We start from the raw sequence: 26354 nt of genomic DNA, 5'->3' as shown, positions 1-26354 counted from the left end.
ATCTTAAAATGCATAATAAACGTACTTTGTACGGCAAAACCGTACAGGTTAACAGGTATGCAATAGATCAATAAATAGATACATAAATATAGGAATATATAGATGTGTAAATATATAAATACACAATTCCTTAGAAATCAAGCATCAGTCTCATTGCACTAGTTATTTATTTATTTGTTTATTTATTTATGAGACAAGCTATATAACAGCTTGTGTATCACGTCAATTGTTAGAGCAGGGGTCGGGCATATTTTGACTCAGAGAACTCATCTCATCTCATTTGCTGCATCGCTTATCCTCAGTAGGGTCGCTGGGGTGCTGGAGCCCATCCCAGCAATCATCGGGCAGTGGGCAGGGGACATCCTGAACTGGTTGCCAGCCAATCGCAGGATACACGGGGACAGACAACTCACTTGCTCAGTCACACCTAGGGAAAATTTGGACCAGCCAATTCACCTGTCTTTGGAATGTGGCAGGAAAGCGGAGTGCCCGGAAGAAACCCACGCAAGCACGGGGAGAACACACAAACTCCGCAAACTCCGGGAGCTGGATTTGAACCCAAGCAGGAGGTTCCCACGACCTCAGAACTGTGCCGCACACGCGCTAACCACTGCGCCGCCTTGCTGCCCGACTCAGAGAACTATAAAAGCCAAATATTTTGATTAACTTTTTGAGAGCCACACATATATTTTGAGAAAAGAAAATCCTCAAAAATACCAAACCCTCTCTCCAGACAAAAGCTACTTCTTCTGCACATTTGATTTCACCATGTGACGTTTTATGTACAAAATATATTATATGACAATAATGCCGGACGCTGTGACCCATAACACCAAATATACATATCATTTTTTTGCCCCAACTGGCAGTGCAGTGTTTGTCAATCACAGGAGTCCAAAGGAGGACGGTTTATGAATACCACAGGATAGATATTGGCGCATACAATATCAGCAGCACCTCTGCAGTGGAGTTCATGCCTTTGCCTAGTAAGAATCAATTCAAGTCAAATCATGTTTATTTGTATAGCCCTTAATTACAGGGAGTATCAAAGGGCTGCACAGAACATTGACTGTTGCAAACTACATACTATTATTAAACCATCCCCTGATCTAAAACCTACATGAGGTCAAGGAAAAAAACTCAAAAACCTCAGCATGGGGAAAATAAAAAAAAATAAAAAAAAATAAACCTTGAGAAGGGACCGCACATGAGGTAATCCCTCTTCCAAGATGACCAGGCTGCAGTGGGTGTTGCATTAACAAACAATCAAATCAAAGATGGAATAAAATAGTAATAAGTTATAAAATAAATTAAAAAATTCAAAGGGATGACCAGATTGCAATGGATGTTGCATTAAAAAAAAACAATACACATATATTGTCAACATGAAATATTGGTCATTCATAAGCTATTGAATAAAAGTGTGTTTTAGACTAGATTTTAACAGTTCCACTGAGGTTGAAGATCAAATCTGAGAATACAGAGGATTCCACAACACCGGGACCAGAATGGAGAACACTCTGGAACCTCCAGATCTCTTCTTGGCTCTTGGGATCACTAGTAGACCAGCATTTTCAGAGCAAAGGCTCCGGACCGGAACATAGGGGGAAATTAAATCTGAAGGATATGAGGGAGCAAGTCCATGCATAGTTTTGTATAATACCAACAGAACCTTAAAATCACATCTTAAGCTAACAGTGAGCCAATGCAGGTTAGCTAAAATAGGGGTAATGTAATCAAACTTTCTTGTCTTAGCAGCATTTGGTACCAGCTGCAGGCTCTTGATGCTACACTCCGGGAGACCGTATCTAACAGTAATCGAAACAAGAGGTAACAAACGCATGAATTCTAATCCCCGCATCCGACTGAGACAGCACAGGGCGAATTTCAGCAATGTTGCGAAGATGGACAAAGCTATCCTAATAATATCGTTAACGTGTGTTTAGAAGGACAGATTGGGATCAATTATGACGCCTACATTTCTGACGGAGTCACTCTGGATTATATTACATTTGTCAATGTTCAGAGCGGTTTTTGAGAACAAGTCCAATACCAAGACCAACAATTAACATTTTTTGTGCCTCCTAGTGATACAAAAACATTTATTCTGTAAAAAAAAAAAAAAAAAACATTGATTTGAATATTAGGCAAGAATACTTATCGTACCAATGTTAAATTTTACATCATTAAATATCATAAGTGTGTATCATATGTGTATTTCTTTTACATAGCTGAATCCCTACCCAAATTCTCCGCCATGTATGTCTGGCAACTTGCTGCTATGCTGTGTTCAGTACTGGTTTTCAGTCACATTAGACAATACAGTGCCATCTAGTTGTCAAATATTGCACACCGGGGCCTCAAAATTTTTCTCTCTCCCACAGTTACTTAAGATCATTGAGGTTCATTTTGATCGTCATTTTTGTCCTAGTTTCAAAACAAGATGCGAGCAGATTTCTTTTGTAAAAATGCTACAAAGTACTGCAAGCGAAAATGATATGGCTGTATTTAGGGGGCAGGCACCCCTTCCCCCTTTTTCCTTTTTCATTGTATCTCTCTATCCTTTCCCACTTTGAGCCCCAGATAAAGTAAAAGATGGCTCAGTCCAGTTGTAAAAGCACGTTTCTTTTGGGCATGAAAACTAAACTGATTTATAAAAGTAATAGGAGGATGATCGCCTTGATGATTAGGACCTTCCCCTGTATTGTCAGTTTTCCTAGGCTCCAAAAACCAAGTCTTTGCCTAATTTTCCCTGTCACATCGTCCCAGTTGGTCTCGTTCTCCTGTTAGGAAAATTAAACATCCACCCCCTGTGTGAAATGTCAGCATTCCTGGTCATTTTTCTCTCAAGAAAAGAGCGCGCATAATTGTTGGATGAATGTAGGTCGTGTTTGGTTAATGGAGTCAGATAACTAATTGGAACAATTAGGTAAACGGTACATTTTGATAATTAATTCCCAACCAGTGTTGCACAGATTTATGTCAACATGATACCATAGTCAAGGAAATATAACCTATGAGTCTTTGAGAAAAAAAAATATACGTATGAAATAAATGAATTATTATTTCATATTATAAATGATCAGGATTAAAAGTATTATAGACAAAATAAACTTCTTAGTCTAAGGTTCCTTTTTTGTTTTCATGTAGAATCATACTAAGGTATTTTTTTCAGAAATGAACACATGTAAGTAGGTTGTGTTGTAGCTCAATCATATATCAGCATGAACCATGCTGTTCCTCTCTTGACCGTCTCCCTCGACTTCAACGTAGCCAGTCTGATGCTGCTTGTGGAACTTAAACGAGGACCAGTGGCTCTTGTATCCCTGTAAAGTAAAGAATAAATAAGGTGGTGGAACAAAAATAGAATTAGAAATGAAACATAGCTGGGTTCTCACCCTGATGAATTTGGAGGGCGATACAGCAGATGGGTGACAATAGAAATACACAGCCACAAGAACCAGGGCCAGCAGTAGGACCAGAGCTGATGCGATACCCACTACGATGGCTGTGTTATGACAACCAACACTATGAAGATTATCTTGTCCAACATCTGTATGAAAAAGGTAAGGAACTAACTATACATTACTTAGACACGTCAAGGTTATGAAATCTCATTCAAAATTACTTTATTCAGTGACATCTGTCAAAGGAGCATCAACAATGTATTGAGAAAAGGTGATAATCACCCAAGAAACAAGCTTTATAGGCATACTTAGGTACACAAAAAAACAATGTGTTTACATTGAAGACAATTGTCCTCATACTCACCATAACAAGGATTTTGTGATGCAGAAGATGTCTCATTCTGCGTTTCTGGTGTGACAGAGCTGTCCTGGAGGTAATCATCACAATGGGTCTTTTTGTTCTGTTAAAATGTACACACTATTACACATTATTGTAGTAAGTACACTCAGCAGCTCATTCATTATTCGTATACGTTAATGGAACAGAATAAAATGACTGTATTACAGCTTGAGGAGGGATGGGCACTATCAGGCTGTACTCGCCCAAGACACAGGCCGAACAGGCGTAGTCAGGTCCAGAAACCGATCAAAAACGGAGATCAGGCAGGAGGAAGGTTTTAACAGGAACAGAGTCGGACGGGGAAGCTCACTGAGTGGAACACAACAGCTCGCATGACGATCTGACAAAGACTGAACTGGAGTCGGGGGCTTAAGAAGGGTGTGGCCACCAATCAGCTTGTCCGGGCTGTTGGTGCCGATCAAGCCGCCGCAGGTGTTCCAAATTGGCAATTATGACACTAACTTAACTTCTAACTTAATAACTTAATAATTATATTTTAATACATAACCAATAAACTCAACGTTTCTTGATTTTCTTTCTGATTTGTGTCCTGGATGCTCAGGTGTTGAGGTAATTTTTCATCAATTTAAAATAATATACTGATATAAAAAAGGAATAACTATAATTAATAACTATATTTAATAGTCTAAAGGTTTAACATAAAGATCAGAAAAATATATATATCATGAAATAACTGCAATAGGTTTGTGGGTAACATGATTAACATGTTTAAATATAATTTTAATGTAAAAGTATTTCATGCCAAAATAAATTTCATGTAAAGAAACTAATTCATTCAGTACATTTCATTGAATGTTAAATGCATAAGAAATGTGATAAATCTATTACTTTTCTAATATAACGGGAATTTTCTGAAATAGTTGGTGTTGGATCCAACCAAGTGCCTAGAATGGACCTTATTGCAGTGACTAATAGTAAATAAAACGAAAATGATTTTTTTCACCTCCTCCGAACAGCCAAAATCCAGCCATTCTTGCCTGTGTCGATCCATACCATCTGAACACCTAAAGGACAGCCATTTCATGTCAATTAATACTCCAATTTTTCAGTAAACGTACTTATGAGCAAATTGATCAACTCACCTTTGTAGTACGTGACACCAGCTACAGTCAGAAGTCCGATTGGACGAGGTGCAGCTCTCACAGTTGTCGTGTTGCAAACAGGCTGACAAAAAGGAGCCAAAAACATTTTACATTTTTGGTTTTGCCAAGTTGCTCGAGATGCAAGCACCACTACCTGTCCTTTCAGTAAAACAACAAAAAAAGAAATCTTATATCATATCATATCATATCAAACTGCGCTTAATTTTAATGTTCATAGCTGTTCCAACCATTGGCGCATTTTTGGGGGGGGTGTTACATAAAAAAATCTCTCCAAATTCTGATTTCCAGTGTTTATTTATTTTGTCCATCTAATTTAAAAAGCTGTGCAAATATGTACAGGGGAAATCATAAACCTCGGGTCTAAGATTTCCAACAAGTCGAGAGGCTGATTTTCATGTCATGTGCAAAATATCATAGAAAAGGTGCAGGTTTATTTTTGTATCAGAAATCCAATCGGAAGTCGTTTTAGGTTTTTTAAAATGAACACCAGAATGACCCAAATATATACACGGTGCAAACCAAAATGTTGAGAGACTCTTTAGATGCTGCTGTATTGTCTATCGAAACTAAAAATAAATGCTACAAAGCACAAGGAAGAATACAAAGTACTGACACTCAAAGTGTCATGATTGCCAAACTCAAGACACCTGGGGCGATCGTTTGGCGCTAAGGAGCGCGCACTCTGATTGGCTGGCAGTCCCCTCTTAAGCAGTCAGCACCCATTGGGGAGTGTCAGACCGTACTTGTGTCTCTCTGTGTGTTTTGCCAGATTACCAGTACCAAAGACTTCTCCTGCTTGATTCCTGCCTGCCTCCTGTTTCGACATGTTTCTGTCCCATGTTTACGATCTACTCTACTGCCCTGGCCATCGACCTGCCCGCTAAGCTGTATCGATTTTGCCTACCTGTCACGGAGTTGCCATTCCACCCAACGCTGCTAGCGACCGACAACCATCAGCTTCCAAAGCAAGCTCTGTCAGCTCAATCCGATAAAGATTCTTTTAAAACAAACACAATTGGGTCCGAGATTCCGTTCTGGTTCGTGACACAAAGTGACAAATCTTCTCATTTTTGCCCTTCCTTGCACTAGGTTTTTGATTATGGGGGGGGTCCCTGTAGCAGTCAAATGGCAGACAATCATGTCAGTTCTTTCTAGTTGAGCTTCGCTTTTTGTAAAATCAATACAACTTTTTTGACCTCCCCCAAAAAAATGCATGTTTGTATAAGGGGCAGCGTGGCGGCAGGGTAGTTGGTGTGAAGCCCAAGGGTGCCGAAGTTCAGGGTTCACTATCAGCTACCGCAGCCTCCCGTGCGGAGTTTGCATGTTCTCCCCATGCTTGCATGGGTTTCCTTCGGGCAATTCAGTTTCCTCCCACATTCCAAAAACATGTCAGGTTAATTGGTGAGAATGCGCGCGTGAATTCTCTGTCTCTGTGTGCCCTGCAACTGGCTGACAACCATCTCAGGGTGTCCTCTGCTCACTGCCCAAAGATAGCTGGGATGGGCTCCAGCACCCCAGCGACCCTAGTGAGGAAAAGTGGTGCAGAAAATGGATGGATGGATGTTTTTATGATAGTTCATGTGTTTTTTAAAGTGTTATTTTTTTGAACGGATATTTTTTTTTAATGGATTACGGTTTTTGGTTTGTTTTTTATCACTACGACGTGTTAAATGATACACAATATCCTGTTTAATATTTGACCCCTAGGTGTTGCAGAATTGTGTAGTTCAAGCGAAAAGGAGTGCGTATAAGAAAAGGAATACTACAACTAAGAAGACCTAAAGTGGCCAAACAGCTGCATTTTTCTTCTCATTTTTTTGCCCTGCCTTGCACAAGGTTTTTGGGGATACCCATGGCGGCAAGGTATAGCTGAAAATCGTGTCGGCTGCCTCGTTTTAGGTCAAATAAATAGAATTTTATCAACCTTGAGTGTTGTTTTAAAATGCTAAATGATTCACAATGTCACCTAAAGGTTAAGTAACAGTGCCTGGTATGCAATGTTGTTTGAGTTTTTCCTTGCCCTCTGTAGGTTTTAGATGAGGGGATGGCGTAATAATAGTCTGTGGTTTGCAATAATCTGTGGTCTGTGCAGCCCTTTGAGACTCTTCGTTATTAAGGGCTATACAAATAACATCACTTGACTTGAATTGATTCTTACTAGGCAAAGGCATGAACTCCACTGCAGAGGTGCTGCTGATATTGTATGCGCCAATATCTATCCGGTGGTATTCATAAACCGTCCTCCTTTGGACTCCTGTGATTGACAAACACTGCATTGCCAATTGGGGCAAAAAAATGAAATGACTTCCCAGGTGTTAACCTTCTGACTTTGACGATGACGTGACCATAAAAGCATCAGATAGGCCGGCTTTCACAGGGTGATCAGCTGGGCTAATTTCACTGGGAGGGAGCGGTATCTAAAAACAAGAACATCATTTTAAGCTGCATGAGTCTCCTCATATGTGACCTGATCATCACAATATTTGATAAAGTTTATAGTTAATGGTTTTGCCCAATAAATCCAAAAATATTTGCTTGTATTCCAGGAAAAAATATCACAATATTTCAAATATAGTCCAATGCTCTCGGCACCCTGCAATTATTCAATGTTCTCTTATCTTACGTCTTTGTAACTAAAAGTGATGTTTCCTGTCTTGTGAAGTGCAGCTTGGAAGGTGAAGGCTCCTGCTGACTCTTGCCTCGACAGTCGAACCTGCTCCCACTGGACCACGAAAACCTCACCTGATGGAATCAAACCCAATACACTCAGAACAACTTCCCAAAATTCACAAAGGGGCTCCCCCCAGAATGTTTATTTTTTTTTCACAAAAAAAAAATCCCAGATTGACGCAAAATTTGGTAAAATGTCAATCTGAACAAAAAGAAGAAAAGCAGTGACCTTTTAAGGATACTTTTACTTATTGGCGTAAAACAACAAAAGCAGAGAATAAGACACCCTTTCTGGTTTAAAAAGGCTATTTTGGTTGAATTATAGGGCTCGTTAAAGCCCCTGTGGCCCCCCTGTGCGGAGATTGCATGTTCTCCCCGTGCCTGCGTGTTTTTTTTGGGCACTCTGGTTTTCTCCCATACCCCCAAAAACATGTATGTCGGGTGATTGGTGGGTCCGAATTGTCCATAGATGTGAATGAGCAAGTGTACACTCTTTTTCTGTGTGCCCTGCAACTGGCTGACAACCATCTCAGGGTGTCCCCTGCCCAATGCCCGATGATAGCTGGGATAGGCTCCAGCACCACAAGACCCTAGTGAGGATAAGTGGTGCAGAAGGATGGTTAAATAACCTAGGGTACTTGGAAATATGTCCCCCAAAAAACCCTCAAAGTAGAAGGCATATATTATCAGATGGATTCATATTCAATACTCAAGCATAAGGCCCCAAAAAGGCTTCTTAGAATATGCATAACATAACAGATGCACATGTCTGGGAAAAGATAGTGTACTTTACCGTTATCCATGTACTGCACGGTGGACTCCTTGGAATGGCTGGGGTCAAAATTAGCCATCAGTGGGGCGATGTACTGCGTGGCCGTCAACATGCGATGGGTGACCTCACCCGTGAATATAAAGCCTGAAAATTAGGTAATAATCAGTAAAATGACAAATTTTAAAATGAGTTTTCAAACATTAGCTAGTGAGTTCCAAAGGTTTTTTTCCTTTAGTTGTTTAATGTTTGTGAGGTTCTTGGTTTCCCTTAACATATAATTTATCTTGATGTTTTTCATTAAAATAGAATATTTGAACTTCATAATAGTCGATAGTTATTTTTTTATCGGTAAAATGATAAGGGTTATATTGTTGCCAATGAAAAGAAAATTGTGATATTGATGCTGCACTTTACCTAAAATTATCCTTGTAGGCTTTGACACTAAATTAAAATCCCACGCACCATGGTTAACACTGTCCAAATCCTCGCTGTTCTGTGCCGCTCACGCGAAAAAATAAAACCATCATTTTAACAGCATTTTTTTAACAGCATGGAACGTTGTCTTGGAGCATGTTGAGGTAAAAATTATTACTTTAGTTTCGTAATTTAAACTAACAAAATGTATGCCTTCAATTTTCTTGACATTTGCCAAATAGTTAGTCAACCTACCTCCTGTCGCAATAGTAACCTGCCTCAGGTAATGTCCATAAAAGGGAAAGTCAAATGACAGGGCGATTTTCTGCAAAACAAACACACACATCAGTCACTTTACTACAACTGCACTAATCTCATAACACTAAAGGCAAGAACCATTAAAAAATATACAGTGTATATTCTTAGATAAAACAATCAAATTAGTCACAATGGCAACTAAAAGTGAGCATTATCTCTACGAATGTAGTCCTTGCAGTTTCTAACGACAATTTTCATCTTATTGAATAAAAATCGATAAAAGAATAAATTACAGATGCCTCCAGAATAAAACCTTGAGGAATCATCCTGGAGTATGGAAGGTATAAAAACAAAAAAATCTCCCTGCATTTATTGAATTTTACACCTATTTAATGTCTGCAATTCCCAATCCTTAGTGTATGGTGGGTAGTCTGGGTCATAAGGAGTATGCTGTATCATGTACAATAAAGGCAGTAAAGACATGACTTTTTTACACTCATCATTTAGGTATTCTCTTAGATGTTAAGTATTAGTTAGAATGTTCAAAATTTCTGTTCGCATGTATACATTTTTAAACACCCCCACTGAAAGATAAGCAACTAAAACAAACTTCTGGTTGAAACAACTATTTGGGTTTTAATGGTAAATCCAAAATGTGTACCCTGCTAAATTGTTTGCAATTGGAAATACTGTAGTGAATGTGTACATAATTTACTTGTTGGTATAGTGTATTATAAGGGATACTCGGTGTAACTATTTGTGATCATTATAGTTAATGGCAGCTTTGGATCGTCCCAAAAGCAGCCCATTAGAAGGGTTACAAAAACATGTGCAAACCATATGTCAAATGCAAAATATGCCTCCTCCCAACGCTGATGCAATATTTGCAGTGATTATTAGTATTGGAAGCAAAGATGTCTGAACAGAGTGGGATCAGCCCAAGTTAGTGGGAGAGATTGGTTGGTTGGTTAGATGATCCCTTTACCATTTTCTGTGGTGTGTCCTGGGCAAGTACAGCCTTGTGAGCGGATGAAGAACACATTTAATGAATCCGTCTATAATGAAAAATATTACTTTTATTACCTATATTAAGACATATGACATATGCAGCTACTATGTTTGTTTCAAAAAACAAATGTTGCCCTAAGTATAACATTTTGCCGAGCTCAAACTTAATGACTATAAATTTCATGAATCCAAACGTTCACTCCACTGGAATTTTAGGACCAAATTCTTTGGGAAGCTAATCTTCTTTTCTGTTTTGTCTCATTATTTCAGCTGTGGGGTACACTCTAGAGAGCTGATCTCTGCAGTTGAACATCAACAAAAATGTTTAAGTGTGCTAAAGTGTGTGCCAAATTCCTCTTTTAATATGTTTAACTTACGTTTTTGTGTGTGTTTTTGTACATGCTGATTGTTGTTTTACTATGTTGTTTACTGGCTAATTTGTTGCACTTCAAGTGCATGTGAGATACATTAGTTGCTGAAGAGGAGCAATAAATATTAGAAGGTTTTATTAAGCAACTACATGTCTGTTATGCTCTATTCAAGTGACTCGAATACTGCTCAGAAATGTTCAAATTCTTTGACATCAACGGATGGTGTAATAATAGTCTGTAGTTTGCAATAATCTGTGGTTTGTGCAGCCCCCTTGAGACTCTTGTTTTTAAGGGCTATACAAATAAACATGACTTGACTTGACTTGACTCAAACCAATGAGAGAATGAGAGAGAGGGAGAGAGAGAGAGAAAGAGAGAGTGATAGATAGGTAGATGAAGGATGTTGTTAAAGGAATTGTGCGGAATTCAGAACTTTTTACTCCTTGACGGCATCTCCTGGCTTAAATTCACAATTGCAGCCTTAGTCAGCTTATTCATGATGTGTGTGCAAGTATTTCTTAGATGCCCTCAAATAAAAAGTTATTTTTTCTATCTTTCTTGGGGTTTTTATTTGGCATTTGAACTATACTCAAAAAGGCCTCTTTTTACTTTAATAATTTTAATTTTCCACTTATAGAAATTATTTTGCCCTCCACCCACCTCGCTCCGTTCCTGCTACCAAATGTGTTCCGTGGCCGGAACAGCTCTGTTAAAAGGAAAATAAATGCAGGAATATGCGGTGGAAAAAAATACAGGGAGTGCAGAATTATTAGGCAAGTTGTATTTTTGAGGATTAATTTTATTATTGAACAACAACCATGTTCTTAATGAACCCAAAAGTCTCATTAATATCAAAGCTGAATATTTTGGAAGTTGGAGTGGGGCTTTTTTAGTTTTAGCTATTTTAGGAGGATATTTGGTTGTGCAGGTGACTATTACTGTGCATAATTATTAGGCAACTTAACAAAAAACAAATGTATACCCATTTCAATTATTTATTTTCATCAGGGAAACCAATATAACAGCTCAACATTCACAAATATACATTTCTGACATTCAAAAACAAAACAAAAACAAATCAGTGACCAATATAGCCACCTTTCTTTGCAAGGACACTCAAAAGCCTGCCATCCATGGATTCTGTCAGTGCTTTGATCTGTTCACGATCAACATTGCGTGCAGCAGCAACCACAGCCTCCCAGACACTGTTCAGAGAGGTGTACTGTTTTCCCTCCTTGTAAATCTCACATTTGATGAGGGACCACAGGTTCTCTATGGGGTTCAGATCAGGTGAACAAGGAGGCCATGTCATTAGTTTTTCTTCTTTTAGACCCTTTCTTGCCAGCCACGCTGTGGAGTACTTGGATGCGTGTGATGGAGCGTTGTCCTGCATGAAAATCATGTTTTTCTTGAAGGATGCGGACTTCTTCCTGTACCACTGCTTGAAGAAGGTGTCTTCCAGAAACTGGCAGTAGGACTGGGAGTTGAGCTTGAGTCCATCCTCAACCCAAAAAGGCCCCACAAGCTCATCTTTGATGATACCAGCCCATACCAGTACCCCACCTCCACCTTGCTGGCGTCTGAGGCGGACTGGAGCTCTCTGCCCTTTACCGATCCAGCCACGGGCCCATCCATCTGGCCCATCAAGACTCACTCTCATTTCATCAGTCCATAAAACCTTAGAAAAATCCGTCTTGAGATTTTTCTTGGCCCAGTCTTGACGTTTCAGCTTGTGTGTCTTGTTCAGTGGTGGTCGTTTTTCAGCCTTTCTTACCTTGGCCATGTCTCTGAGTGTTGCACACCTTGTGCTTTTGGGCACTCCAGTGATGTTGCAGCTCTGAAATATGGCAAAACTGGTGGCAAGTGGCATCTTGGCAGCTGTACGCTTGACTTTTCTCAGTTCACGGGCAGTTATTTTGCGCGCTGGTTTTTCTACACGCTTCTTGCGACCCTGTTGACTATTTTGAATGTAACGCTTGATTGTTCGATGATCACGCTTCAGAAGCTTGGCAATTTTAAGAGTGCTGCATCCCTCTGCAAGATATCTCACTATATTTGACTTTTCAGAGCCTGTCAAGTCCCTCTTCTGACCCATTTTGCCAAAGGAAAGGAAGTTGCCTAATAATTATGCACACCTGATATAGGGTGTTGATGTCATTAGACCACACCCCTTCTCATTACAGAGATGCACATCACCTGATATGCTTAATTGGTAGTAGGCTTTCGAGCCTATACAGCTTGGAGTAAGACAACATGCATAAAGAGGATGATGTGGTCAAAATACTCATTTGCCTAATAATTCTGCACTCCCTGTATAAGGGTTCTTTCAACTCAGTTGAATATTGTTAACACAAAGATAAAATATACAACTTTAAACGTTCTAAGGACACCTCAAATGACGCACCCCATCTTTGAAAAAAAAAATCAAGATAAAAAAAGTTTAATATTTGATTTGATTATACCGTTATGATATTTTCCTATAGTTAGGGTTACAAAATGTGTAGTAATTAGAATCAGTCTTCGGTATGCTTAGGTGAAGATTCTTACAACTTGGTCTTAAACTCCTCTTTCCAAGACAAAGAAACTTTTCTTCAAAAAAAGATAAAGTGTAAAAATCTCTTGCCATTTTCTTGCCATCACTTGACCCTCATCAACAATGATTTAATCTGGGACACGTTCATGCCAGAGCACAACACACCATAGAATTACTGCGGCAGATATTGATTTATTTCGTGGGATACTTACAGCGGCCTGCTGGTAGGAGTTTGACAAAATCCCGTGCACTCTGACTTGGCCGTGCCCAACGTTGCTCATGTCTGTCCATAGCTCCTTAGTTCTCCGGTCCGCTGGGCTCAAGAACCGCCACGTGTAATACTTAGCTCCATCTTCCTAAAAAAACAAAACCCAGGAATTCAACTTTGCTATGCTGCGATGCAGTACAGCTTGCAATAAAAAAAAGAGGACGGTGTTTGATGCCAACTTATTTGACCTCACCACTGACTACAATGCACAGTTCTAGTTCCAACAGTTCGAGTAACAGTGGGATTTGGTACTCTTCACTGTCACAGGAAGGAAAACGTATTTTTGATTTTTTTTTTTTTTTTACTGTTCATTACCTGAATCATCATTCAACGAGACATTTATTTTGTCAACATTAAGTATGTTTTTTTTAATGGTATGTCATAAGTCAATTCAAGTTAGTCTTTTTCTCTTAAGCCAATATTTTGTCCAATGATGCTATTGCTGATAATAAATAACACTGAGGTACGCTGTACTGCAGTATCATGGATTGAAAAAGATGGAGTACTTAGTACTCAAAATTTGCAAATACATTCAGTAGATCCTAATTGTAATTTAATTGGAATTTAACTTACATTATTATTTTTCCTATTTTGGCCTTTTCAACAGGATTCATTTCAAGGTTAAAAAATTAACACATTACAATGCATTGTATAAATGCAAATGTATATACTTTATTACATTTCAACTGAAAAAAAAAATCAAAAATAGGTAAAAAGGTCATATTATTGGTGCGGCATGGCTGCTGAGTGGTTTGCGCATCTACACTACAGTTCTGCGGTAATGGGTTTAAATCCAGCTAACAGCCTTCATGTTCTCCCAGTGTTTGCGAGGTTTTCCTCCGGGCACTCCAGTTTCCTTCCACATTCCAAAAAAACCCCATCCATGTCAAGTTAATTGGCCAGTCCAAATTGTTCTTAAGTGTGAATGAGCGAGTGAGTTGTCTGTCTCTGTGTGCCCTGCAACTGGCTGGCAACCAGCTCAGGGTGTCCACTGCAGGAGGACAGCTAGAATGGGCACCCTCGCGACCCTACTGAGGTTAAGCAGTTCATTTCAAAACACCCATATATACACTGTACTATACTATATTATGTCTTTCTTGGACAAAATTTGGAGTTCTCCAATTTGTTATTGGGCTTCATGAGGAACGTTGATGTTCATTGCTGATATGCTGCATTTGACCAGTAATTACTCTAAAATGTATCAAAAAATGATAATTAAGAGACAATTAAGAAATCTATATCAACTAAATGGAATATAAAAAATATGATTCTGTTTAAAGATTTTTGTTTTTATACTATCAGCAAAAATATTATTACCACACTTACCACCACTCTGGTTATGTTGTTTGTCAAGATGTCGAGAGACAGTCCTTTATCTGGGATAGCCCTGGGTGTCCTGGAATTTCTCTCCGAAATAACAATGTAGCCATCCTCTGTCCAAATAAAAAGTCGCTCGTTATTTTAGTTGCACACGCATCATGACAGATTCTAACAGGACAGCAAAAAAAAAAAAAAAAAAAAAGGCAAACAGTCACTCAACCTTTTGGCAAGCAAACATGGGTTTCATGTTAATATCTGTGCTTTAGATGACATTGTAAACATGCAACAGTCCAGAGTTACTTGTCAGTGTTGTCACACAGTATTAGTTACTTTCTAGTTCATGCAATGGGCTAATTTTAGCACCAACAACAACTGAAATACACAAGCATAAGCAAGAACCCACATACTATTTGGGCAATAGGCAGGCTCAGACCCAGCCGTAACGTAACAAAAAAAAAATGGAGCCAAAAGCAACGTGGCACCGAAGAACCCTTATAGCTTTTGAACTCCTGGGAACTCCCAGTTGTCATTTGAAATCATCAGTGGATAAATCAAAAGGCAAAAACATCATTTAATGCAAAAAAGTGCAGAAGTTAAACTATATTTCATTGCAATATGACAATTCTAGTAAGACTGCAACAAACGATTAATTTCAAAATCGATGAATCGGTCGATTATTTTTTTTTATCAATGAGTCGGATCTCTAATTTCCCTCCTATTTATTGAAATATTGAAGTCTTGGCCAGATATATGTGAACAAAACAAAATATTCTGATATAACAAAAATATATAAGTGTTTGTCAATTATCCATCCATCCTTCCATCCATTATCTGCACCGCTTATCCTCAGTGTCAACCAATTTGTTTTGGGGGGTTAAATGTTGGAATATGATCAACATTGCAAATTTGAAAATGATATCTGCTCAAGAATTGGCCCTTGGGTAGAGTTAAACATGCACACTCGATCCGAAGATCGTTGGTCGCTGGGAGTAGGTTGCTCAGCCGCGGAAATTGGACTTCCGTGGCAAGCGATGACGGTGTCGGGAACAGAAAAGGTCTAAATCAAACAGATCGTGGCGGGGAAAAAAAACAGGAGCAAAACCACAGGAAAAACGGAGATTCGCAGACGGACCGACAAAAGGCGACTGTCAGGTCAGCGTTTAAATACTGACAGGGAGCCAATCCGTCAACGAGTTTCAGATGGTGCTTACGAGCGGGGCCAATTGGGCGCCATGGAAACCGTGACAGACGCTGGTGCCACACGCTGGGGGCCAATTGGGCGCCATGGCAACCGTAACAACCAAAGCAGTACTACAATTTCCAGTGTCACAACGAAATGGCGTGCACTCTAATTTGCATTGATTTAACGTTCTTGCTGACTCATAAATCACGAGATACAACAAAACGATGGTCTAATTAGTTGCAAATGCTTTTAATCATCGATTTTAATCAATTTTGTCGATTTGTTGTTGCAGCAACGAATTATAGCATATCATTAATCAAACTTAGTTGGGCAGAATTTCACCAGATGGGTTCTAATAAGCTTGATATTGAGTCTATTAGGTGGATTTGGTTTGTGTGCGTGCATAACTCATATGTGAGTGTGTCTGTGTGGCGTCCTGTAAGCGCTACGAGAAAACCAAGATTATTTTTTTTAGAAATGTACCTGTGTAGTAGAAACCTTTTATGGTATATTAGGAATTCACAATACTAATCTTACAATTGTGAATAATGTTTTATTTTTTGATTTTTAAATGTGCATTGTGTCATATTTGACCACTAGATGTCACTGTATGGTGTAGTGCAGTCAAAACAGTGCTATTGAGCACAAGGAAGATTACAAACTACGGAGACTCAAAGTGACCAAACCGCACCATTTTTCTTCCCATTTTTTTGCCCAGCCTTTACCAAAGTTTTGGGGTTCTTTTTGCAGCAAGATGACGGACAATCATGTTAGGTTCCTCTAGGTGAGTGCCATGTTATCTCAAATAAACATTTTTTTGGCCCATGAGTCTTTAAAAAACAAAATGCATGTTTGTATGATACTTAATTACTTGATTTTTGCTTTTTATTGAAACCAATATTGTTTTTGTTTTTTATGAATGAAGTTTTTCCCCGCTATGAGATGCTAAATAACACACAATGTCCCTTCAAAATGATCCTACAGGAACATGTTAAATTGTACCAGGAGTATGTGCAGTCAAGCTAACCAATTTTTCATCTTGTGTAAAATGATTTTAACGTAAAAACTGTACTTCTTATTCAGGTTTTATCAGTTTTTATAGCGGTCAAATTGGATTTAGTTTTTCAACATGCAGATTATTTATCGATGCTGCGGTCAAATAACTATCCAACAAATACAACAGACGACAGATAATGCTTCACTTCATATTGACTGCAATACCCTGTTCATGTGGAGATGTTTGTGTTGTTAGCTGCAATATGGTAGACAGTTCTGTAGGTCCCTTGAGTTATGTAAAATAAAAAAAAATCTCTTGACCTACAAGTATTTTAAAAAGTATGATAGTTCATTTAATTTTTGCTTATTTTTCAAATCAATATTGTTTTTAATGAATGAAGGTTTTTCCCCCACTAGGAGTCACGAAATGATAGACAATGTCCCTTTAACAAAACAAAAGTTGAAATAAATACTAAAGTGGACTGGCTCTGCCTTTGGTGGTTTAGTGAGATTTTCCCAATTCTTGTTTATCTTACTCCAAAAATTCAATTTGGTTTCAATAAAACTGAGAAAATGTAAGTCTCAAATTTAAACGTCCTAAAAATGTTGCGTGAAAGACTGAAAACTGTCATCATACCAATTTAACCTCAACATAAATGCTTTACTCATAATAGTCCTCTGTGTGTTGCTTGACGTAATGAAGCGGTCATTCTATAGCTTTGAGTGCATATAATGTATCACGATAAATGTCTAACTGTGAAAAACATATTGAAATCAGCAGTTTCTCATGAAAAAATACTGTACAACAAAAAGTGCTTTGCAGCAGTGTTCTGCATGAACTATCTCTCAGCGTGTTTTTTACTTGGCCCTTTCCACTTGGCGCTGTGCTCAGGACGGGCGTGCCTGCAGTCTCTGGAGAAACATTTTGTGATGCTGTGGTTGGGTGGTGGCTGCTCCAAAATAAATTGACGGGGGTCAGTTGACCATTTGGTACGTCTGCGCAATCGTTTAAAATGATTCTGTCTCCACACAATCCTTAACCTCAAGTGTGAAAAAAACCATGATTGTGAAACAATGCTCTACACAATGTGCACATTTAGCGTTTGGTTTCCTCTTGGGGACACAAAGAGGACTTTTATACAGTATACAAACAGCTTTTAAATACAAGATACAGTATGTCACCAAAGTCAGGTCAAAGGGTTGTACAGACTGTTATTGCACCATCCCCTGATCTAAAACCTACATGAGAGCAAGGAAAAACTCAAAACCTCTACATGAGGTAAAGGCCCGGTCACACAGCCTTTCACAGGCGTATCGAGGCTGAATCACGGGCAGAAATATCTGCCCGTGAAGAAGACGCTGTTGGACGCTTTGAGATCGCGATACAGACGAGATACAGTCGTGCTTTACACGCGGTAAGAAATTCACACGCGGTTGGCCGCGCGAAAAAGTTTTGCGCTGCTCAAAACTTTAGACCACGGGTAACCGCGGGCGGCACACGTGGTACACACCAGGTAAAGACGCGGTACGAACGTGCTAGGACGTGCTACGGCCACAGCCAAGACGTAGTTACACGCGGGTAGGACGCGAAATTTTAGCGGGTAATCGCGGGTGGAGCACGGTCATAGCACGTTTGTTCTGCGCCTGTATCGCGGTGTTATCACGTGCATTAGCGTGTGTACCGCGTGTAAGCACGGTCAAACGCGATGCAGCCGCGGTTACCCGCGATAAGGACGTGGAACAATTGCCGGCGTCTGTTTCGCGGGCATACCACGGGTAAACAGCGGGTTTAGCCAATTTTGCACATTTTCCACCGCGTCTGCTTCACGGGCAGAAACTTCTGGCTGTGATTCAGCCTCGATACGCCCGTGAAAGGCTGTGTGACCATGCCTTAATTAAGAACCTGGACTCTGGGTGTTATTACATTTGCCAATCATGTTGCTGTTCCTTGATGCCACACCCTTATGCTTTTTTAACCTACTAGATATAATAAAAGGGCTCAGTGAAGGGCTTTTACACAGGTTGGAATTTCTTATCTGAGGTTTCAGGTCTCTCCCCTGTTCACTTTGCAAGTCATCCATCTTCTCTCCTTATTATAACTGGCCACTAAACTTTAAACGTATCAGTTTAAAAGACAATATAGGCTTTAGTTGTTTTTTTTTTTAAACTTTGCCCAACATTTGTGTTATGTATTCTGATTGTATTTGTTGGAGATGTTGAGATGTTTTGTAAATACACTCATCACATTTCTACTGAATTTTCTTACAGTGTCTAGTAGACCAACACAGAAGAAATATCGTTTTGACACAATGAAAGGTAGTGTGTGTTAAGCTATTACAGCAGTGTACATTTATTGTAACCCTCAAAAAACTCAGAATATAGCCGTCAATAAATAAGCCCTTTTGCAACGAAAGTGAGTACACCCTAAAAGGAAAGTTCCTGAAGTGTATGGCCTCAGTACTTCCAGGCTGACCTCCCCACCTATTCAATCTCTGCAGCAGAGCTGACAGACTCCTGCCCCTATCTTAACACTTACTTAATTGAGGAAATATCAAACTCTAAACCTTTTTATGGACACCTCAAACAAAGCACATCACGTATTGGGTCAAGGGGGTTTTGCATTTTTTAGCGCACCCCCCCTCTCGTGGAAAGTTCAGGGTATATTAGATAATTCAAGGATTTTGCTCAGGAAGTGGTTTTCTATGTCACGAAAAGTCTTGAAGAATCGCGAAGGGAGCAGCTATCATATAAAATGATGATGAGGATGTTCTTATTTCAAAATACTAAATATTCTTCATCAGGCTTTGATTAAGCCATATTTCATGCGCAAACCTGATTTCAGCTGTCAAACATGAATCATAGATTTGCGATTCTAGCCAGATCCGCTGTCAAAGAGCATTACTAATTCCTATTATAAAAATACATTGCTGCATTTACATATGGATGTATTTATTACAATACACGTGACTATGCTTGTATCTAAAAACGCCTATCTATCAGACCACCTTTTGATGAGTGGAAACATCAGCAGGTCAATACATACAGTATTTCTATTTAGTGATAACAAACACAGACAGCGTACAGAAGAAGACAATGTACAGATTTGCTATTAGTGACCAAAAATCTGATCATTTTTAACATTATCACTTACGTTAACATAAAACATAAATCCTGAGTCTGTGGAGGCCTGGGTGTATTGAACTATTTTACCACGCAATGCCGTAATCATCAACAGATGTTAGTTCTGAATTTAGCTGCATTGAACCAAATGCAGCAATGAGCTTCCTAATAAAAGTGTTTCTGAAAACTGCAAAGTGTAATGTGATGTTGACAAATGGGAAGTGACACTCCTGAACAGTGTTAAAATATACCTTTAAATGAAATTTAGAAAAATAAATTGAAATAACCACACAGACACTCTGAGTGCTCAGCAACCCTAAAGTTCTGAACCTGAAATCGCCCCTGGTTTGGGCCATGGTCACAGAATTGATTTAACTGTGAATGGAATCCATCCATCCATCCATTATTTGCACCGCTTATCCTCAGAAGGGTCGCGGGGGTGCTGGAGCCCATCCCAGCTATCCTCAGGGTTTGGGCAGGGGACACCCTGAACTGGTTGCCATCCAGTCGCAGCGCACAGAGACAAACAACTCACTCGCTCATTCACACCTAGGGACAATTTGGACCGGTCAATTGACCTGACATGCATGTTTTTGGAATGTGGGAGGAAACCGGAGTGCCCGGAGGAAACCCACGCAGGCACGGGGAGAACAAGCAAACTCCACAAAGGAAGGTTTGATCTCATGACCTCAGACAAGCACACGCGCTAACCACTGGGCCGCCGTGCTGCCTGTGTATGGAATGTATTTCCAAATTCCCAGCGAATTCTGAATTACTAACGCGAACCCCAAAAAGATGAAAAAGGAAGGATTTTTTCGAGCGCATCCAAGATTTTTACGCACTTGCACGTGCAACAAAAAGAGCTGCATTGATAATACCAGCCAGAAGATGGCGTAAGCTAGTAGAATATCCTTTCAGTAGATACACCACATTTAATGAAGACATTAGCCATTTTAAAATGTGACTATCAAACTAAAAAAACACAGTCCCTTTGGTGTTTTCCTTCAAAACCCTTTCTGTTGAAAATTCAACACCATTTTGTCTTGAAGCATCACTCATTCCCATCTTTTGAAAAAAGCTAGATGCATACTTTTGTAAGTACAACTGTGGGGACCCTTAACTTAGAGTTTGCTTTCTCGACAAATCATGCAATACAGAAAAAGGCGCCACAATTGCATTTAAATAAGATAACCGCATAATAATGCCAATATTTTTTATGTAAGGGCTTTTAAACGCATATGTGTCCTTTATTGGAAGGAGTGGCTGGCTAAATGCATGCAAAGATCTGGGAAAAATCTACAAATTTCGATTTTAGAGAGAAGCAATATGCACGATTAAAACGCTTTAAAGGCATTAAAAAACATTTAGAAGTTCTTTTAAATCCTTACCTGTTGATGGAAACTCTGCCAAGGCTTTTTGAAAGAGACAGAGAAAGAGCATCCCCACATTGAGAATCATTATTCTATCTTGGGTAAATAACAGCACTCTCTAGAGTCTAGACAAAACTTTTCTGACACTCACTGGTTCTATTTTCATCATGCTACATGCGCCACCCTGCTGCTTTATACTCCTCCCCAGGGTTGATCATCCACTACGATGGCAACAAGGACAGACAAAGAAAGAGAACTCTCATCAAGGTTAATTTCATTCAAATAAGCAGTATTTTTTGTTCAACAAATTCAAAAGGATGAGGAAATAGATATAACACTTCTGTGAAATCATGCATTATATTTCCACATTTAATTTAAATAATGTTACAGTGAAAATAGACATTGATTAAAAAAAAACCTTCCTGTTGTGTCCTATCTGTATAAATGTTTGGACAGCTCTGTTCAGATATTATGTAGATTTCCAATAAACCCTTGAAAGACACTTTCTACCATGTGACCATTAACCTGCATAAGTCAATTCAAAAGAAAGATACTTAATTTTGCGACACAGTGGATGTGTGGTTAGTGTGTCAGCCCCACAGTACGGAGGTCAAGCGTTCAATTCAAGCTTCCTCATGTGGAGTTTGCATGTTCCCCCCCTTCCTGCGTAGGTTTACTATGGGCACTCTGGTTTCCTCACACGATGCCAATTGTCCAAAGGTGTGAATGAGCAAGGGAGGCACCCCTCTAACACTAGTGAGAAAAAGTGGTGCAGAAAATGAGAGGATATTTAATTTTTCAAGAATATTTAACAACTATTTATTATTGGGTTGTACAATAAAAAACAGTTAACATCAAATTAATTGCACGTAATAAAAATAGATAAATAGAATTCAGAACACACTAACTACAATCCAAAATGCTGTTGTTCAGGTCCAAATAAAGTTCAGGGGGTTCAAGTAGGTATTTTATGATATTTTATTTTGCTTTTGACTACAGCAGAAGCCTTTTGAACTAGCAATGTTTACAATTTGATTCACAATACTAATGGTTCAGTTCAAATACAATTTTTCATTTTTATTTTACTCTAAGAGCTGGATCTTCAATCATGTCAAAGTACCCGAGACACATTAAAAGGCTATTATCTATGTCCACGTAAAGCAGTGGCGGGCCGTGCGTTCCAAACCTAGGCCTTTAGGGATGTGTCGTTCGTGAAGGAACAAGCTCTATGAGCCGGCTCTTGGAAGTCAGCGACACGAGCTGGCTCCCAACCAATCAAGAGCCAGTTCCCTTTGGGATACTTTTTTCTCTTGTGATTGATCAATATGCATATTTTTTTCAGGGATTCCGTGTTATTTACTTTAAATTTGTTGAGTATAAAAGGTTAAAAAGTATTTTTCTTTTTTTATATGTCTGTAAATATTTTAATATATATGTTCATAATTTTATATATGTTCCAGTGTTCATTTTACCTGTTAAACGTGATGGGTCCCTGGGACTCGCGTGCTCAAAAATCTATGGGTCCCAACAGAGATCCATGGGTCCCCAAAATTTAGTGTTATCGAGGTTGACATTGTAAATCAGCGACAAATATATAATATAAATCTATATATTCATTCAGTTTTAATCATCACAGTTTATTGGTAATACAAAGATTTGTCAGTTCACAACAATATTGCACATTATTCAAAATAATATTGCTGAAATAATTATATTAATCTATATTTTCATTCAGTTTTAATCATCACAGTTGATAATACAAAGCAGTTATCACTTCAGATTTTTCACTTCACAAAAATTATACAAAATAATATTGCTGAAATATTAGTCTATATATTCGTGCAGTTTTAATCATCTCAGTTAATTGGTAATACAAAGCAAGTTATCACTTCAGATTTTCCAATTCATATATTCTTCGTGGTTTGCTGTCCCACCACAGTTGTAATGCCTTCTCAAGTCCAATCCATTATCATCCTGCTCATAGCGCAACCAGGAAAATAATTGAGTCCATTTGGCTGAAAAGTCCTTTTCTTGCTAGGAGTATTCTTTTGTTTGTTTTCTTTCGTCGAATCGTTGGCTTCAACACACGTGTTTTCCTGGCCTTCGCGATCTTCTGAAGAATTTTCCGCCGTTTTTTCGTGCCGGAATTATTGCCGTTGTTATCACTTTCTGCATTAAGTTTCGACTTATTACTGACGCTGAAGAAATTACCAATTTTGTGTTGATTTTCACCTAATACTAACTTTTTTCGGAGGCATATTTAGCCTTCACCTTCCCTCGACGACAACCAACACAACAATGACGTAATATCGAAACAATGAGATCTCGTTTGCCGAGATCGGCGTGCAGACGAAAACTCGAACCGCCTGACCAAAACAACAATGGCGGATCTGCCTGACGAAAAGTTTGGAGTGCGGTAAATCTTTGTTTAAAAAAAAAAGTAATCGGGTAAAAATGACAATTTTGTGTCAAAAAAGTTGCGTCCCGGGGACGCACGTTGTCTTGACACTATGCGTCCCCAGCAAAAATTATGCGTCCAGGACGCAGGGACGCGGGCAAACGAGAACACTGATGTTCATGGTTTTCTAATTTATATGTACTGTGTTTTTCATGTAATGTAAATGGAAAGTTTATTCTTGTATTTCATAATTTATTTGTTGTTGCACTGAAAAGTCAATATTTTTAATAAACATTTTCTTGTATGACTTCAGAGATTCTTAGTACAAAATGTTCAAAGTTGAAACAAGTTAAAAGTTCACTGAAGAGTGAAAAAAACAAAAGCTATTATAATTTAGTAGAAAAATAGTTTTTTAGACTGTGGTGCATTACTGCCCCCTACCTGGCATTTCCTTATGCCTGCTAGAAGGCAGTGATGTCTTCAAACTCAGAATCTGGCTAAACCAACAGCGTTACTGTATTGACACCCATGTCGCGCTGCAAGGGCTTTCAGGATTGTTGTTGAAGGCCTCTGAGCAGATTTCTAAGCCTGGCAACAAGTAATGGCTGAAATTTGATTGGTAAAAGTTTACATATGAAAGCACACGTCTGGAACCAGGGCAAACGAAGGTAAGCGATTAAAAGAAGCTGATCGATAATTTGGAAATATTAATAAATGGACAAAATCTAATGACATTCAGGTATTCCCCACGATCCTTGTAGGGATGAGTGGTGTAGAAAATGGATGGATGGCTGGATGGCTGGATGACTGGATGGATGGATGACTGGATGGATGGATGGATGGATGGATGGATGGATGGATGGATGGATGGATGGATGGATGGATGGATGGATGGATGGATGGATGGATGGATGGATTCAGGTATTTTTTTAGGCCAGCAGAGGAGGCCTTGCAGGCCTTGTTGGCCCACTACTGACTTTTCCTTGCAAGACCATCCTGCAGCTTTCTCTCTTTGTTGCTGTTGGCAGGCTTTCTGTCATGGGCACAACCAAACAATTGTTTTGGTTGGAGCCCAAACACATTGAACACTAGCACCACCAAAAATTACAGCATTTTAAAAACTCTCTATTCCTTAATAATGGACGGAGTGGTTTTAAATATAATGAAGAACACAAAATTTTAAACTGTGAGACATCTGATGAATTGATCAAATCTAGAAAATAATAATGCTAAACCCTGTGTCCCATATAAATACAACACTTAGGGGATTACCTCATGTGTGGTCACTTCTCAAGGTTTTTCGTTTTCCTCATGTTGAGTTTTCCCTAGCCTTCATGTAGGTATTAGATCAGGGGATGGTATTATAATAGTATGTGGTTTGCATTAATCTGCGGTCTCCGCAGCCCTTTAGGACTCCTTGTGATTAAGGGCTATACAGTGGAACCTCGGTTTTCGAACGCCTCTCAGTTCGGACAAATCGGTGTTCGACCCAAAATTTCGAGAAATTCTTGATTCGCTGTTCGGTCAAATAATCGGAGTTCGAACGCCGGTACGCTAGGGCGCGATGCTGAGCGGCGTACGGTGTTTTAGCCCCTAATTATGCCTCCGAAGAAGGTCGGTGCAAGCAGGACAGGTGGGAAAAAAAATAAGTTGTTCGTCCAACTATTGCCTTTAAGAAAGACATAATAGCTAAATATGAAAGAGGTGTACGAATTTCCGATCTTGCTAGTGAATACAGCATGGCTAAATCTACTATCAGTTCGGGGGGGGGGGGTTTTAAGGGTTATCGGTCAGTTCATAATACGCTACAAAGCCTAGGAGCCGGGACACTTACTCTCAGCCAAAAGGCCAAGCTAAGGTCCTAGCCCTAAAGCCTTGTTGCGATCATTGCGAATGCACCGTTCCCGGAGGTACTGCAATACCGGGCCGATGCGTGGAGTGGACAGAGCAAGCTCTTATTCCATCTCCGGAATGCAAAAATCAAAGCTAAAAGGCCAAGCTAAGGAACTAGCATCAAAGCCAAAAGGCCAAGCTAAGGACCTGGCATCAAAGTTAAAGCTGATTTAAAAGCTTCTACTTGTGTGGAATTATTGGCCCTGAAAAACCCATATTGGTTAGTAAAGAATAAGGAGGCTGTGAAATCGAGTGATGCGGCTAAGGAAGTTAGCGCTATAAGCAAGCAACTGCCGCAAGTTTTGGAAGAGGTTGAAAAACTTTTGATGATTTTTCTCTCCCCACCGTCCACCACCAAGGTAAGAAATCCTATTCATAATCCTTTTTTTTATTTTTACATGTTCATGTTAGCGTAATCTTTTGTACGGAAGATTACGCTAACGCGAACGTACGATTAGCCTGGGTTAGCTTCATGTTTACGTTCATTGTAAACATCCAGGGTGTTGGAACGGATTAAAACGTTTTTACATTACTTTTAATGGGAAAAACGATTTTCGGAGATCGATCAAATCGGTTTTCGAACAGGGTTCTGGAACGGATTTTGGACGAGAACCGAGGTTCCACTGTACTAATAAACATGACTTGACTTGACACTTAACATTTGTCTCACTTAACATTTGCCTCAGTAACTTAAGAGTGTTAAGGCTCACCTTGACCGTCCTTTTTGTCATAAATAATGTTTTTTTAGCTGCGACCAAAGTTCTTTTGTGAAAATGTCACAAAATCTGCAAACGAGGATCTCGACTTATTTTCCTTCGGCGCAACCGCGCAGGACGAGAGACAGAAAGA

General features: G+C 39.2%; 1 protein-coding gene and 1 pseudogene across 2 annotated transcripts; both read right to left on the bottom strand.

The window, feature by feature from the left end:
- Nucleotides 1-2831: 2831 nt before the first annotated feature.
- LOC148374028 (plexin domain-containing protein 1-like) lies at nt 2832-26354 on the bottom strand. Of its 2 annotated transcripts, none has more exons than XM_088354261.1 (13): nt 26216-26354; nt 14552-14658; nt 13170-13313; nt 9043-9112; nt 8395-8517; nt 7555-7673; nt 7252-7348; nt 7090-7185; nt 4911-4992; nt 4772-4832; nt 3772-3868; nt 3399-3553; nt 2832-3326 (listed from the first exon to the last, which is right to left on the bottom strand). In XM_088354261.1, the coding sequence occupies exons 3-13, from the start codon at nt 13236-13238 to the stop codon at nt 3213-3215; spliced, it is 1083 nt and encodes a 360-aa protein (XP_088210387.1). In that variant the 5' UTR covers nt 13239-13313; nt 14552-14658; nt 26216-26354; the 3' UTR covers nt 2832-3212. The 2 variants fall into 2 exon arrangements, with proteins under 2 accessions (XP_088210387.1, XP_088210377.1); XM_088354251.1 differs by lacking the exon at nt 26216-26354 and adding an exon at nt 21233-21291.
- LOC148374029 (U2 spliceosomal RNA) lies at nt 25501-25648 on the bottom strand (annotated as a pseudogene).

This window comes from Urocampus carinirostris, chromosome 1, assembly GCF_059441175.1.
Source record: "Urocampus carinirostris isolate Australia breed hairy pipefish chromosome 1, RoL_Ucar_1.0, whole genome shotgun sequence".
Taxonomy (NCBI): domain Eukaryota; kingdom Metazoa; phylum Chordata; class Actinopteri; order Syngnathiformes; family Syngnathidae; genus Urocampus; species Urocampus carinirostris.
Note: the sequence above shows the minus strand (reverse complement) of the source record. Positions and strands in the feature narration are given on the sequence as shown.

Excerpts from the sequence above, each read along its gene's own strand:
- LOC148374028 (XM_088354251.1), bottom strand. The coding sequence starts at position 21,284 with ATGCTCTTTCTCTGTCTCTTTCAAAAAGCCTTGGCAGAGTTTCCATCA. Across the intron at positions 3,869-4,771 it reads ATTTTGGCTGTTCGGAGGAG|AACAAAAAGACCCATTGTGA; the intron begins GTGAAAAAAATC and ends ACATTTTAACAG. Across the intron at positions 3,327-3,398 it reads CGCCCTCCAAATTCATCAGG|GGATACAAGAGCCACTGGTC; the intron begins GTGAGAACCCAG and ends TTTACTTTACAG.